The sequence below is a fragment of the Rousettus aegyptiacus genome, unplaced genomic scaffold (assembly GCF_014176215.1).
Source record: "Rousettus aegyptiacus isolate mRouAeg1 unplaced genomic scaffold, mRouAeg1.p scaffold_m13_p_2, whole genome shotgun sequence".
In the NCBI taxonomy this organism is placed as follows: Eukaryota; Metazoa; Chordata; class Mammalia; order Chiroptera; family Pteropodidae; genus Rousettus; species Rousettus aegyptiacus.
In genome coordinates this window covers 177,084,777-177,099,407 of record NW_023416295.1, presented here as the reverse complement: position 1 = coordinate 177,099,407, position 14,631 = coordinate 177,084,777, and the positions used below count along the sequence as shown (strand labels likewise).

The following is a 14,631-nucleotide window of genomic DNA, read 5'->3' as shown; positions in this document are numbered from 1 at the left end:
TGCAAACAGCCGTCCCAGAGCCCGCCCCTCTGCTGTGGGGCTGCTGCACGGGCTGCGCCCCCCGCCCCGTCCCCCCCCGCCCCCCCCCCCGCCGGATTCGCGGAGGCGGGCGCGCCCGCACCCGGAGCCTCTGATGGTATTCCCGCCGTCCTCGACCGCGCCCGCCTGGCCTCCCGTTCCCTCCAGCGGAAACCACCGCAGTCTCCTGCGGCCACTGTCCCTGGCTCCCTCTGCCTCCTGTCCCACCCGCGGCCTCCCGTGTGGCCCGGTGGCAGAACCCTTCTCTTGTAGCCCGTGAGCACAAACTCTTCTCAATGGCAGCTGTCTCCTGATCCGATGGCCTCACCACATCTGAATATCAGTAAAACCAGCGCTTCAAACACGTGGTGGGTCGGAGCCCCTGCCCGTCTCCCTGGACGACCTTCCGACTCCCAGGAAGGTTGGCTTGGCAGCTCGCGGCTGCTCGGGGCGAGCTGAGGGGCCGTGGAGGGCGGTAGGCTTGAGTCTGCGCCAGGCGCAGCAGGTGTGCATTCTGACCTCCGCCCAGCCTCCAGGCGACTGAGACCGCACCTGCCTGCGTTAGCCCCCACACTGCCCCAGCTACCTGCCTGCGCGGAGCGCCCATCCGGACACTCAGGACCACCTGCGGTGGCCTGCAGGGCATGTGGCTCCACGGTGCACGTGGCGCCAGCTCTGTCCCTGCCCGAGTCCTGGGCCTGGTGAACAAGACCCCTGACCTGGACCCCTGTATTAGGAGCATCTCTGGACCACATCAAGGATGCCTCTTCTGGGTCCTGACTGTAATCATGTTCTGCTAGGTATATCTGACAGCCCTTTGTCCCCAGGCATCTGAAGGAGAGGACAGCTTCCTGGGGGCTCGTTTTTGACTTGCTGAACCTGTGGCATCGCCATTCCCCAGCTTGTGACAATGGTGGCCCAGGGATGGGCGTGCAACTGGGTGGAGGCACCCAGACACAGGGGGCCCCCGCCAAAGTATAGGCTGCCTGCAGGATGGACCGCGCGGGACGCAGACAGTATCAGAATAACATTTATTGATATGCTCGGTGCTACCTTGTTAATACTGTCACGTTGTTGCCGTGGCTGAGGTAATAGGGACAGACCCACCGAGCACCGGCCCTGGGTGCCCACGGGAAGCGGCATGGGCCCCGGGGCCGGGGGGGGGGGCGGCTGGTGGCCCGGGTGGGGGACATGGTTATTGCGTTGGACTCCTTCCTCACTCACACACCAGCGCCCACGCTTAGTCTCACACACTCGCTCACCCCTGGGCCTGTTTACACACACTGGTGCCCACTCACACTCATTTGCACACTCATACACCCATCTGCTCGCACATGGGCACCCTCCTCCTTGCTGCACTCACTCACACACTCACGCACACACCGTCCTTTGTGTCAAATGCACCCTAAGTCTCCTGATAATAAATACACTCGCTCGTTACAGTAACCATAGTAAAATAAAGTACAGGTATGTAGGGGACGAGGAGAAAGTGCATGTTGATCTTTGGCCCGCGGGCGGACCCTGGCCTCTGCGAGGGAAGAGACGTGAGCACGGCCCCTTGGGAGTGCCCAGGCCTGGCGGTGCCACCGTCCCCAGCTTCCTTCCAGGCCTGGGACCCAAGTCGTCATCCCACAGACCACCTCAAGGCCAGGATCCCGGGCCCAAGACAGAACTGACTAAAAAAATAAATTCTTCATCTCACAGCCGGGCGCCTGATGCAGGGATGGGGGCTCCAGGCCTTTCTGGCCGAGGCTCTGCTGGGGTCACGGCAGCCCCTGGCCCAGCCAGCCCCCGACACTGCCATGGGGGGCTGGGTGGGAGAGGTGCTGAGCCCCGAGGCATGCGGGCGGAGGCTTGGGGCGGGCAGTGCTGGCGAAGCAGAGGCCACATCCGTGTGGGACTCGGGTCGGTGGCGGGCCGCGGTCATGCAGGGGGCCTGCGCGGGCCCAGGCAGCCCTGAGCCCTCAGAACTCCACAGTACTCACTACCGTCCTCGGCTCGTCGAAGGTGGCGATGAGGATCTGCTGGGGCGGGGGCAGGGCGATGAGGCCGCCCACGTCCGGGGGTGCTCGGGGGCCACCGTCGTCCTCCTCCCGGGCCTCGTACAGTGTGCCGATGTGCAGCAGCGGGTGGGTGGCATTGCGGCTCAGGATGGTGAGGGCGTCGGCCTTGCCCAGGCCGGCCGGGGACAGGGGGGCTGTGGCGGGGGCCGCGGGGGGCGAGCAGATGTGGAATGGGCCCCCAGAGGGCAGCGCGGCCCGGGGGGGCTCTGCTGGGAACAGGATGTCCTCCTCCGGGAGCGAGGCGTCTGCAAACAGCCGAGAACAGACGCTGTCACACTGCAGTGGGCTCCCGGTCCCCAGCAGGGCAGGCTGGCCGCCGAGGGCCAGCTGGGGTGTGCGGCTCTGAGGCGTCCTGGGAGAGGCTGACCCTCCCTCCCTTGGCCGGGCGAGACCCTCTGCACACAGTGGCCCCTGGAGCTACAGCGCCCGAGTCCAGGGCCTTTGCAAGGGCCTGAGTGACCTCAGTGCCATGTGGCCTCCAGCCTCAGGCCGGGGGCCTCATCCCTTGCGACTCACAGGGGTCTGCAAGGCTCTGCCCGCAGTCACCCCTGCAATCGGCCCACCGTGCGCCCTCCCCGCCCTCACCGCTTCCACCAGGCAGGTCCTCAGAAGCCTGGTTTGGGGAGGGTGGGAGGTGAGGGGTCTTCCCCTGCCTGGGACCCCAGGTGCCCACTTCGCATCCAGGGCCCTGCCCAGCTGCCTACCTTTGGTGGGCGCTGTGGCCAGGCCCAGTCCGCACTCTTCTGCCTGGGACAGGAAGCCCCCTTCCTGGCTGCGGGAGGCGGGCAGGGTGGCGGGCGCGGGCTCGGCCTTGGCCTTCTTGGTGCCCAGGATGTAGGGGTGCACGTCCAGGGAGAAGTGGCGCGTGTGCTTCTTGTCGGGCGCGGGGGGCGGGCCCGGCGCGGGCCCCGCGTCGCCGCCGCCCTTGTAGCGGTGCGCCGCGCGCGCGCCCGCGTCCCCCAGCGGCGCCATCAGCGCGTCCGTGGCGGTTTTGCGGCGCACGGGCTTGGGCTTGTCGGCCTTGCTGTTCTCCACGCGCATGACGGCCAGCTGCTCGCGGAAGGGCTGCGGAAGCGGGTTGCTGCTGGGGATCCACTTCATCTTCTTGCGGGGCCGCTTGACCACGGGCGGCTCGGCGGCGCCCTCGGGCTCGGCGGGGTTGGCGCTGGGGTCCACCGTCTGCACGCCCGCGTCGCGCACGGTGGGCGTGGCGTCGTGGTTGGACTGCGCCAGCGCGGCCAGCAGCTGCCGCACCACGTTGTCGTACATGAGGTCGCTCTCGTTCGTGATGAAGTCCAGCCGGTTGAGCGACTTGATGTGGTCGCGGTTCTCGTTGCAGAACATGGCCAGGATGTTGATGTCGCAGAACTGCGAGCGGCGCCACTGGCGGCGCGTCTTGATGCCCACCTTGTGCAGCTTGTCGAAGATGAAGTTGCTCTTGCGGAAGATGAAGAGGTGGATGAGGTTGACGAGGATGATGAGGTTCATGGAGCACAGCAGCACGATGTCCACGCCCGCCACGATGCGCTGCAGCTGCACGGACGGCAGCTTGCAGCTCACGCGCACCGCGGGGCCGCCGCCGCCCGCCGGCCCGTCCGGGGGCGCGCCCAGGGCACACGTGAACTCGTTCTGCTTTTGCGTGGCGTAGTAGGTGCACAGGTAGGAGATGGGTGCCACGCTGAGCAGCAGGATGAGCAGGTGCCGCGCCAGGTACAGCTTGGCCAGGAAGTTGCTGCGGCCGCGGCGCTCCAGGTACTTCTCGAACAGGTTCTGCTCCGGGCTCTTCTCCTTCTCGGCGTTCTCGATGATCTCGCGCTTCTCGCGCTCCGTGATGCCCGGCCCCTTGGACTGGATCTGCTTCTCGATCTTGGGCGCGCGGCCCTCGGCCGCCCGGTGGTAGCAGTTGTCAATCTCCTGCAGCAGGAAGTTGAGCTCGGAGGTGAGGCGGGTGGAGGCCAGGAACTCCCAGCCCAGCGCGGGCACGTACATGATGGCGGCGAAGGCCAGCAGCGAGTAGGGCAGCAGCTTGTGCTCAAACAGCGACGGCCACAGGCTGGCGTCCACGCCGGGCAGTGCGTCCCGCAGCTCCGTCCAGCAGTAGCCGCGAGCGTACAGAGCCTGGTCGCGCGTGAAGTTGTGTGGGGTGTAGCAGTAAATGGGTTCCTCTGGAGGCAGAGAGGAGATGCGGGCTGGGGGCGGGAGGCCCCCCGCGGGCGCTGCGCCCCAGCTCTGCCCCGCCCACACAGCTGCCGGGGGACTGCTGTTTCCCAAACAGAAGCCCCCAGTCCCAAGGCTCCCCCTCCCCCACGTCCCAACCGCCAGTGTGTGAGGGGTCTCACCCTGGGTACTCCCACGTACAGCTGTGCCCACCAGCCCCAGGGGACCAGCCTGCACTTCCCACATCAGGCCCCTCTCCAAATGCCACAAAACCCTGTGAACACAGGGCCACTGAGTCCCAGGGAGGAGCAGGACAGGCCACGCCCCTCCGCCCGTCCATCTTCCAGCTGCACAGCAGGACCAGGCCCCGGCCTTGCACTGCCCCGGGTGACAGCGCCTCGGAAAAGGCACCCAGAAGAGCCAGTGCCCCTGATGCGGCTCCAGGGAGAAGCCAGCCTGTGCCCAGGCCACACAGGCTCCCTCAGGCCCCGGGCCCCAGCCCCTCCCAGTCGGGTCTGAGCCTGTGCGGGCGCCGAGTGCCTGTCCACGGGTGACAGTGAGCCGCTGCCACTGCTGCGTGTCCTGCCAGCACCTGCCCCTCCCCGGCTCTGCGAAGGTGAGCGGGGCCCCGCCCCAGCACCCCCCAACCTCCCGCCCCAAGGGAGGTCAGACCGTTCCTGGACCCCACAGCCTTTCTGGACCTCCGCGTGGTGCGGTGCCGTGGGCTCCCCACAACCTGCCGCCAGGTTGCAGAGATCAGGCTAGGGGCCTGCTGGGGCCCTGAGCCTGGATTGCCCGGGTGGGCCTGCTGTGACACAGGGGTCCCCGCGTACGAGGCGGCAGGAGGGGTGGAGACGGACTGGGGAGACGACGGGATGCCGCCCTGCTGGCCTTGAGGGTGCAGGGAAGCCAGGAGCCAAGGGGTGCAGGCGCTCGCAGGGACTGGGAAAGGCCGGGGAGAGTCTCCCGGAGCCTCCGGGACGAATGCGGCCCTGCGGACCCCGCGGCTTCCGCGCCCTACGCCGCATTTCTGACCCCCGAGCTGCAGAACGGAGAGACGGGACGCGCGTGCCGTGCCGGAGTGGCCGCGGGCACGGGCGCGGTGCCCGGCCAGCGGCTGCCTGGCCGCCTCCACCCCGACCCTTCCCGCCCTGGCCCCAGCCCCAGTGGCGTGAACCAACACACTGCCAGGCTGCCTGATGGGGGCGCCCCACGCGGCACCGAGGGGGACCCAGGATGCCTGATGGGGGCGCCCCACGCGGCACCGAGGGGACCTTCAGGGCGGCCCGCAGTGGGCGTCCTTGGTCTTCCTGAGCTGGCCGGGTGGGGTTCTCATGTCTCGCATCTCACCCTGGAGACCTGGGGGCTCCCCGGGTCCCGCAGGCACCGAGCCCCGCAGCTCACATGTCTCGGTCCTCAGGGGGCCAAACGCTCCTCCTTTCCCTTTTGGAAAGGAAAGCAGCAGAGAGCTGAGCTAGGTAGGACGAGTGGCCCTGGGGACACCTGTGTGGCTGGGGTGGCACCCCAGGCTCTGCTGGGACCTGATTACCTGGCTGTTTTAGGAAAAAGCAGAGATGATCCCCCACCCCGGGCTCGCATGATGTCCAAGGACCCTGGTAACCCTTCGACTCTGCCGCCCCGTCTGGCCCCCACGCTCGCCGGGCACAGCCCTGCCCACCACTGAGCGGTCCGCTCACAGCAGCGCGGGCCAGCAGCACTGGGGTCTTCTGCCGTCTGCCGTCCTCCAAGCTGGGGACACAAGCGTCCAGGGAGGCCCCTGGCAGTGCCCCGCAGGCCCTCCATCACAACCCGGATGGCAGAGGGTGTGTTCCCCTCGGGTTCCCAGTGAATAAACCGGGGTGCAGAAGTCACTCTCCCTGGCTGCAGGGCATCCACCAGGCAGGGGCCCCCGCTCAGGCTGGGGTGTGGAGCCTCTGGGCAGCAAAATGCTGGACGCTGAGCTGGACCTGAGCTCAGGCTCGTGCAGACGTGGCTCACGCCTGCCCAGCGCCGTGCGGGGCGATGGGCCAGAGCTTCTGACCTCCCCTCCCCTCGCGCCCCTCGCCATCTGACCGGCCCCCACCCTGTAGACACAGGGTTCTCACCTGCAGGACCCCCTTTCCCTGCACCCCGCTGTCCTCCTGTCTAGGGAAGGGCCCCCACTGCTCCCAGGCACCTTGGGCCGAGGTACGCCGGGTGGGGGGGGGCCTGACCTGGCTGCGGTCCCGCCCCGGCCTGACCCGAACAGCAGAGGCAGTTCACGGCCCCCAAACCACGGGCGGTGAGGACGAGCATGCGCGCTGACTCGGGGGGGACCTGAGAACCCACGCCGACCCCGTTTGTTTTGCGACCCACCCGCCACTGCCCAGGAGGCCTGCTTCGTCCCCACACAGGCAGTGGGGCCAGGCGGGCGCACACATGTCTGTAAGCAGCACAGGGGGGCGAAGGGGCGGGTCCCCCAGGACCAGGTGCACTCGGGGAGACTCTAGCAGCCCAAGCCTGGCTGGGCGCCGAGGGGTGCCGAGGCCCCCACCCAGCCGAGTTGGTATCACAGTGGAGTGGGGGCCCTGCCCCGGGAGCTCAGCCCTGACCTGAGCCCTGTGCATCTGCAGTGGGGAGAACTGCACCCCCCGAAGGCCCAGCCCGTGTCTGTGCCTGTGACCTCGTTTGGAAATAGGGTTTCCGTAGACGCATCAGGTTCAGGTGGCGTCACAGAGTGGGCCCGTTGGTGATGTGTCCTGTGGGGTGAGGGGGGTCTGTACGCAGACACCCCGGGCAAAGGTGATGGTGAGGAGATGGGGGCAGAGCCGGCCCAGTCCCTGAGCCCAGGACTGCCGTGCCCCGGGGAGCCGCAGAGGGAGGGACCCTCGCCGGGCCCCTGGGGCTCGGACCCAGGCCATGAGGAGAGGAGGCTCCGCGCACCAAGGTGGAGCCCATCTGCTGCAGCGGCCCCAGGCGAGGAGAGTCCATGCCCACCTGAGTGGCACCTGAGGCTCCCTGTGCCTGTCGGTGACGTGCCTGGGTCACATTCACACCTGACCGGGCGGTGTCTCCTGGCCCCTGTGTGTGTCCTAACCCCAGGAGTGTCTGAGTGTCTGGGCACTGGTGTGTCCCCCACCCCAGGGTGGGATTCGGTGGCCAGAACAACATCCGCCCTGAGCTCTGGCGTCCGCAGGTCACAGGGACCCCTAGAAGGTGAGACTTGCGTGAAGGAACTGACGCACGGTTTGCCAGCGTCACTCGGGGGACAGAGGCACATGTCGCTCCTCCCTCCTCGAGGGCCCAGGGACCCAGACCCCCGTGCCCAGACTGGCATCCTGGCCCTCCGACATGGCCGATGGGCCGGGGAGGGGTGTCCTCCATACCTGGGCCGAGAACCGTGGCCAGCCAGACCCTGGGGGGCATTTCGGAAGCCCAGGCGCCCACCTGAGGCCTGGCCCTGTAGCTGCCCAGAACTTGCCCACTTCGCAGGGGTCAGCTCTCCGACCTGCCCCTGCCGCCCAGCCCAGCTCGCCCAGCCTGGCTTTGCCGTCCTCCTCAGCCTTCCCCTCACCTGTGAGGTCCTTTTCTGGTCCTCACCTGGCGGCTCCTCCCCCTTAGACCCTGCCCACGCCCCTCCTGGTCTCCCCGTCTCCTGCCAGACCCCCGTCTCATCTGCCTGGACGCGAGGTTCCAGAGGGGGTCCGCTAAGCGCCAGGGGAAGGTGGCAACAATGCCCGGAGGAGCGGGGTCGGGGGCAGCCCGAGCCACTGGCGCCCCTTGCAAGGATGGCTGGTGTCAAGTCTGCCCAGAGGCCCCCTGGGCGCTGCCGACAGGGCCGGCCCCAGAGGGGTGGCCAGGGGCGGACGGAGCAGCGAGGGCGGGCAGCGCCCGACACCTGCAGACGCGCCCCCTGCACCCCCCGCCCCCGCGCCTCACCTGCGAAGTTCTTGGTAAAGACCAAGGTGACCAGCAGGATGGGGACGAGCACGGTGCCGATGGTGACCACGCGGTCGAAGGGCAGCTCGAGCTTGAGCTGCAGCAGCAGCGCGGCCAGCGCGCCCGCCTTGTCGTCCTGCGCGCCCGGCAGGATGAGCTCGCGCAGCTTCTCGCCGGCCAGCAGCGCCGTCGCCATGTCCGCGGGCTGCTCCAGGAGGTGGTGCATGGGGGGCGGGGGCGCGGCGACGGCCGGGGGGCGCCGGGGAGGGGGTGGCGGGGGGTCGCGGGGGTGGGGGAGGGGAGGGTGGCGGGCGCCGCTGGGCGGGAGGGGGCGCCGGGTTGGGAGGGGGCGCCGGGGGTGGAAGGGACGCTCGGGGCGGGGGCAGGAGGGTATTGAGGGGCGCGGGACCGCCGCGGGGGGGGGGCGGGAGGGGCGCGGAGCCCGCAGCGGGGTGGGGGGCGCTCCGCCGCCGCCCCCGCGGGCCGGGGTCGGGCCGCCGGGCCCCGCCGCCCCCGCTCGGCTGCAGCCCGGCTGGGCCTGGCGCGTCCTCCCGGCGGGGGCGGCGGTGTCCCTGGCTGGGGCCGCGGCCCCGCTCCCGCCGCGGGGAGGGGGCTGTTTACCTGCGGCAACTCTCGGCGTGGCTCCGCCCCCCGCCCCCCCACCCCCGCCACGCAGATGCGGCGCCCGCGATGACTTCGCAAAAAATATTTAAATTGAATAAAATGAATTCACAAGGACTGGTCCCTTCTCTTTCTCAGGATGGGGGAGGGCGGGCGAGGCCGAGTCGGGGGCTGCCCTCCGGGGCGGGGGCGGGGCTGGGCCGGACCGGCCGCATCCCGGGCCCCCAGCCGCCCGGCCCGGCAAAGAGGGGGCTCCTCGTTGCGTCTCGCAGTGTCGCCCCTCCTCTACTCGAAGCCTGGCCGTCGCTGCAGCCCGGAGGCCCCCGCGCGCTCTGGGGCGGTGCGGACGCAGACGGGGGACCTGGCGCCCTTCCCCGGCTCTGAGCGCGGACACCGCGGCGCGAGTTTCCTCACTGCGCCTCACCGGGGCCCGCGGCGCCTGCCTAGCCCGCGCCCTCCCCGGCCTGGACCTCCCGCCCCTCGGCCCCGCGGCGCGGCCCGGACCAGCCCCAGGCCTGGCCTGTGCGGCCTCCGCTTCTGGCCTCCGCGCCCTGCCACCTTCCTGACCTTCGTCCTCCCGCTCCGGCGCCCCGCGCCCACCCGTTCGCCCATTCCCGCTGTGGCCCTTACAACTGCGCCAGGGTTCGGGCTCAGCGCAGCTGCCAGAGGGACCTGCTGTGGCTCACGGTTTTCACTCTTTCATGCTGGTCCCCTTCCCACTGTAATAGGACATACGCGCACTGCCTTCGTAAAATATTTAGTGTGTTTGGATGTTAACTTCGTTCCGCAAATCGGTCCGAGCGACCGTATTTGCAGCCTTGGGCTGCTGCTGGGAGCGAGCCCGCCGCCCTCTGCCCTGGGGTCTCAGACGGCGGCCCTGTGCCCACCAGCCCTTCAGTCCTGTGCTGTCACTGTTCTCAGGGGCCCCTTCGCTTTTAAAATTCACGCATGTTTCTCCGTGATGCCTCTGCCTTCTACTTGCCCAACTTGCTGAAGCAGTGGGGCTGCCTCCAACTCTCCACCCCGGAGCCCCCCGATATTCAGACGCCTCCCAGATAGCCACCCCCCCATATCCATACCCCAGACAACCAGATAGACACCCCGGACAACCCAGACACTCCTAAGGTAACTCAGAACTCCCTTCACAACCTAGACTGCACCCAAATAATCCAGACCCCCCAAGATTGCTCCCAGACAACACAGACACCCCCAGTTAACTCAGCTACCCCCAGACAAGCAGACACCCCCCAATAACCCAGACGCCTCCTGGACAACCTAGAGCCTCACATAACTCACGTCCCCCGGACAACCCATCTGCTCCCCAGCACAGACATCCATAAGGCCCCCCGGCCCCGGAGTGGTGCTGCTGGGGCTGCTTGCTTCCTTGTTGCTTTCCAGAAGGGCTAGGCTGCGCGCACCCCGTGAAAAAGAGGCCCCGTCCCCTCGTCGCCCCCTGCTCCGGCGTCTGCGCCCCACGGCTGGGGCGTGTGTCGTGCTCCGCGGGCGGGCCCCTGCTTTCCGGTGGGTTTGTCCACCTCTGAGCGAGCCTTTCTCTGGCTGCCGTGCAGGACAGGGACGTTCCAGCGTCCTTCTCAGAGGGGCAGAGTTCGCCCGTCACACGCATTCCCCAGTGGCCTCCGACGTCGCTCTCCTGCTGAGGTGGGTCGGCTGTCGAAGTACCTTGAGACTTGAGGTTCCGGCCAGGATTGTACCCTGTTCAGCAGGAAGACCAGCCCAGGGCAGGACGCAGCGTGGCCTCTCTCCGCGAAGCGAGCTGCCCCGTGCCGCGGTCTCCCTTCGCCGGGCCAGCGTGGCCGTGTGCAGACAAGTGCGGGGCCGACACCCCTCTGCTCCCTCTCCACGGCGCCTTTGGAATGCACGACCATCGCTTTCCCATGTACGTTTTGGAAGGACTTGGTCAAATTTCCAAAAAGGAAATCCAGCCAGAACAGGGGGGCGCCGTGGCCGCCCACTCGCTGGGGGGCGGGAATCTGTGCCACCGGCCCCCACGCACCCGGGTCTCCGCCGCGTCCTGCAGCCGACGTAGCTCCTTCTTCATGAAGGGCCCGTTGCCTTGGTTTGTCAGTTCCTCTGCAAAGGCCCTGTGTCCTGTGATGTGTTACGGCTGGTTACTGTGGTGCAGAGGCACAGCTGGCCGCCATGTGGCCTACGGAGATGCCCCTGGAACACGCTGGGTGCATAGGCCAAGCTGCGGGTCACGGCGCTGTGCGCTCTGGGGAATGCCGGGGGGTCTCCCCCTGCCTAAGGGCATAGCGGGGTGCGACCAGGGGCCCCGGGCAGAGCTGAGGCCGGGACCCCAGGCCCTGCAGCCTCGCCACCCCCACTGTGGCCTCACCCCGAATGCTGTCCTCACTTCCAGGCAGGGGCGTGGGTGGATGGTGTGGGGACCGGAGAGGCGAGCAGAGGACCCTGGTGACGCCCGGGGCAAGAGCTCGAACCCTGCAGAGACCCCCGGCTTGGCCCTCGCTCCCTCGTCCCCCTCCCCAGGAGAAGGGGTGCGGAGGGGCAGAAGACAGGGGGACACCAGCAGTCCTCACACTGCAAAGCTCAGACTGGAGGGACAGTTCCCAAATCCGGCTCAGGGGGTCAGCCACACTGGAGGACCCTGTCCGACACTAACACGTGGCTTTTGCCACATACAAGGGTTTCGAAAGAGGGACTATCACACAACTTTATTCCCGTCTTTTTCTTTGGTGAGCAAGTTTTACTGACTCTTTTATCTGTGAAGATAAAAATAGGAAAAAAGGCAGCGAGGGGCCCGCCCCGAGGGACGGGCTCCCCTGCAGACGGACGGCTCGCTGACTGGCGCGCTCCCGGTTCAGATTTGCTTCCCGTTGGGTTCTTTGTGAAAATTTGCAATCACGTGTCACTTTGGTTGGGTGCAGTCCAGACGACGTTCTGGTCACCAGGTTCTGCCACGTGGCCTCGCGAGTCGAAACGCCCGGCCACCTCCACACACGCATCCGAAGGGGCGGCAATCCCACCTTTCGATGGCTGACACCAGTGAAGGGTGGTGTCAGCCCGCACCTTCGCCCCGGGCTGGCTGGGCGCTCTGGCCCGTGCGCCCCCCCTCCCTCTGGTGTGGGCAGCAGGGGTGGCCGTGCCCTGCTGGTACAGCCAGCGCTGGCCTGGGCTGTGGATGGGGACAGGCTCGCGGGCGCCGTGTGGCCTGGATGACAAGCACTGTCCGAAACGTCTCGGACTGAGACTCCGGGGGAGGCTCTGGGGGAGGAGGGCCTGCTAAGGTTCCAGCTGGGGAGGGTGGGTGGCTAATGGCCCAAGGTGAGTGTCCCATTGCAATGGCATTGTGACCCCGCCGGGCGCACCGGATGGGCTGCTGTCACGTCCTGCCGGCCGCGCGCGCACTGCGGTGCGACGGGACGCTTCACGCAGCGTGCACGGCGGTTGTGAACAGTTTTCAGGCTTCGCTTAGGGGATCTCCAAGCCACAGCACCCCGCGCGGGCTGCCCTGCCTGCAGGGACCCTTCGCCCATGTCCCCGGTGTCCTGACCCCCTGCCCCTGTGCATGGCCGACCCGAGTTGCCAGCCGCCGGCCCCTCTTGTCCAGTAGTCACGGAGCGGCTCCAAGAGGTTGCACAGGGGCACCGAGTCCTCCAGAGTGACCCAGCCTCCCGCCACCGGACACGCCTCTGGCCACCTCTCCTGAGGTGCCCCGTTTTGGGACACCGCCCACCATGGACCCCGGCCCAACCCCTTGCTGCCTGCAGAAACTGCTGTCGCCCTGGTGTTGGCAGCGACGGAAGCCCCGGGCCCGTCACCTGCATCTCCCACGGGCAGGGCAGGGCCCAGGGCGGGGTCAGCTGCACCCTGTGCAGTGCTGAGCAGGTGCAGACCCTTCCAGGGTGGCAGCAGAGCCCCATGCCAGCTCTGCCGGACCGAGGGGGCTGTCGCTCCCTGGAGGGGCTTCCCTTCCAGCCCCGCCATTCCCAGGAGTGGGTTGGGAGCCCACGCTGCACAGAAGCTTCTGGAAAGCAGCCGAGGCCCAGGACGCTCACACCAGCCTCTTCCTGCTGTGCCTCCCGCCACAGGCTGAGGCAGGAACCTGTCCCTGCGGCAGGGCTGGCTGAGGACTGTCGCGGGCCTGGACCACCTCGGCACCGAGGAGCGGTCTCCTTGGCCCCTGCCCCCCACCCCACATACGGCCAGGCGCTCCACACTGGAGCTCCCGGGTGCCCTCAGCCCTTGGCCTTGGAGAGCATGTCCGGGCCCAAATCCACCGCCAGACAGCTCTGCTGTGTGCGCCTGATGGGACGGGGTCTCCCTCTCCAGCGGGCCAGGTCACTTCCTGAGTTGCCTTCCGCTGAGGCTGCCTGAGGGGGCACAAGGTGACCTGGCACCCACGCACATCCCGGGAGAGGACAGCTAAGTATGAGGAGTGTTTCCTGGCACACCAGGGCCAGGCCTTTTCACGTCCAGCCCCTCCACGGCCAGCCGACTCACATGGCCATTTGTGGAGTGTCTGCAGTCAGGAGAGCCCCAACCCTGAGGCTGGGGGCCAGTGTGGGCTCCGGGCTGGGCCACCGGGACCTGTTTCCCCTTTGTGAACCGGGCAGGCAGTGCCTGCAGGGTCCCCAGAGCTGGCTGAGGGCCTCGCCCCTCTGCACCACACGCACCTGCCCAGGTCCCTCGTGGGGCCCACAGGAAAGCCTTGGGCTCCAACAGGCTCTGCATTTCCCCCTCGCTGTGGCTGACGCAGACACAGGGGCTCCGCCTGGGCCTGCAAGCTCAACCCGCCACCCCAGGGGCCTTCCCGGAGGAAGCGGTCACACGCTCTCAACACCAGTGCCGGAAGGAGCCTGCGGGAGGAGTCGGGGGCGTGAAACACTTCCCTCCCGGCAACGGGCTCGAGGGCCAAGCTATGTGGCTCTGGCAGTTCCCAGAGTTCTTTGGACAAGCGGCTTCTGCTTCCCCGTGAGGAAGCCTGTTGTGGGGCTGCGCCTGCAGCAGGGGCCTCTGTCCCGCCACAGGGGTGGTGGACACAGACCCCAGACAGTGCCCATCTGCAGCTGTGCGGGGCTGAGGGTCCTGAGCCACACTGTCCCACAGTCTTGTCACCCGGATGGACCTGCCGCTGGCTCAGACCGCTGCCCCCCGAGGCTGCTTCCTCTGGTTTGCGTGGCAGGGGCTCGCTCTGCCCAGGCCCCGGTCCCTCCGCCGCAATGCTCAACGTACCTGTGCTGGGCGCCTGGCCGGAGGGGACACGCGGGGCTGTGACGCTGGCTGCCAGCCTCGGCCGAGCCCGCGCGCCCTGGGCTTTGCACGGCCAGTGTTCAGCATGAACGCTGGCCCCACACCTGGGAGGACGTGGGCCCGGCAGGCGTCAGGGGCCATGTGAAACGTAACTGTCCCCCTACACCTGGCGCAGTCGGAGGCGGAAAGCCACGCTGGGGGCCCCCTGGAGCGTTTATTTTGGTGATGGGGTGCAACGCAGAGCTGACGCAGCGTGAGCAGCTGCCGACCGGCCAGGCGGCCCCTGCGCTCGCGGCCAAGGCTGCACCAGGAGGCCGGCCGCTCCGGGCTACGATCTCCGGGCTGCCACGTGGGCCTCCGCCGATCCACAGGGCTCCCTGTCTTCCCTGGTCTCTGGACCCAGCCACGTTCCAGCCTCATCTGAGATGGGGAGAGGCGGAGAGGCGGGGCGTGAGCTGGGGTCCCCGCAGGGACCGGGGCCAGGGACCGGGGCCAGGGCGCGTGGTGGCGGGCTGGGGGTGCCTTCTCGGCAGCGTGGCTTTCACAGGGTGCCCGTGTTGGCCTGCGTAGCCTGGGCAGGGAGGGGTGACCCCCACGGTACAGCGTTCCAGGAGTGGGCCCG

General features: G+C 68.1%; 2 protein-coding genes across 2 annotated transcripts in view; both read right to left on the bottom strand.

The window, feature by feature from the left end:
* Positions 1–1,040: 1,040 nt before the first annotated feature.
* Positions 1,041–8,382, bottom strand: PANX2 (pannexin 2). Its single transcript, XM_016125358.2, has 3 exons — positions 8,157–8,382; positions 2,786–4,246; positions 1,041–2,326 (listed from the first exon to the last, which is right to left on the bottom strand). The coding sequence occupies exons 1-3, from the start codon at positions 8,380–8,382 to the stop codon at positions 1,983–1,985; spliced, it is 2,031 nt and encodes a 676-aa protein (XP_015980844.2). The 3' UTR covers positions 1,041–1,982.
* Positions 8,383–14,177: 5,795 nt separating this feature from the next.
* The window catches only part of MOV10L1 (Mov10 like RISC complex RNA helicase 1), a 42,756-nt gene continuing 42,302 nt past the window's right edge, over positions 14,178–14,631 (bottom strand). Inside the window, exon 27 of the mRNA XM_016125357.2 lies at positions 14,178–14,429. Coding sequence (XP_015980843.2) covers positions 14,426–14,429 — 4 coding nt within the window. The 3' untranslated portion in view covers positions 14,178–14,425. The remainder of the gene's footprint in view (positions 14,430–14,631) is intronic.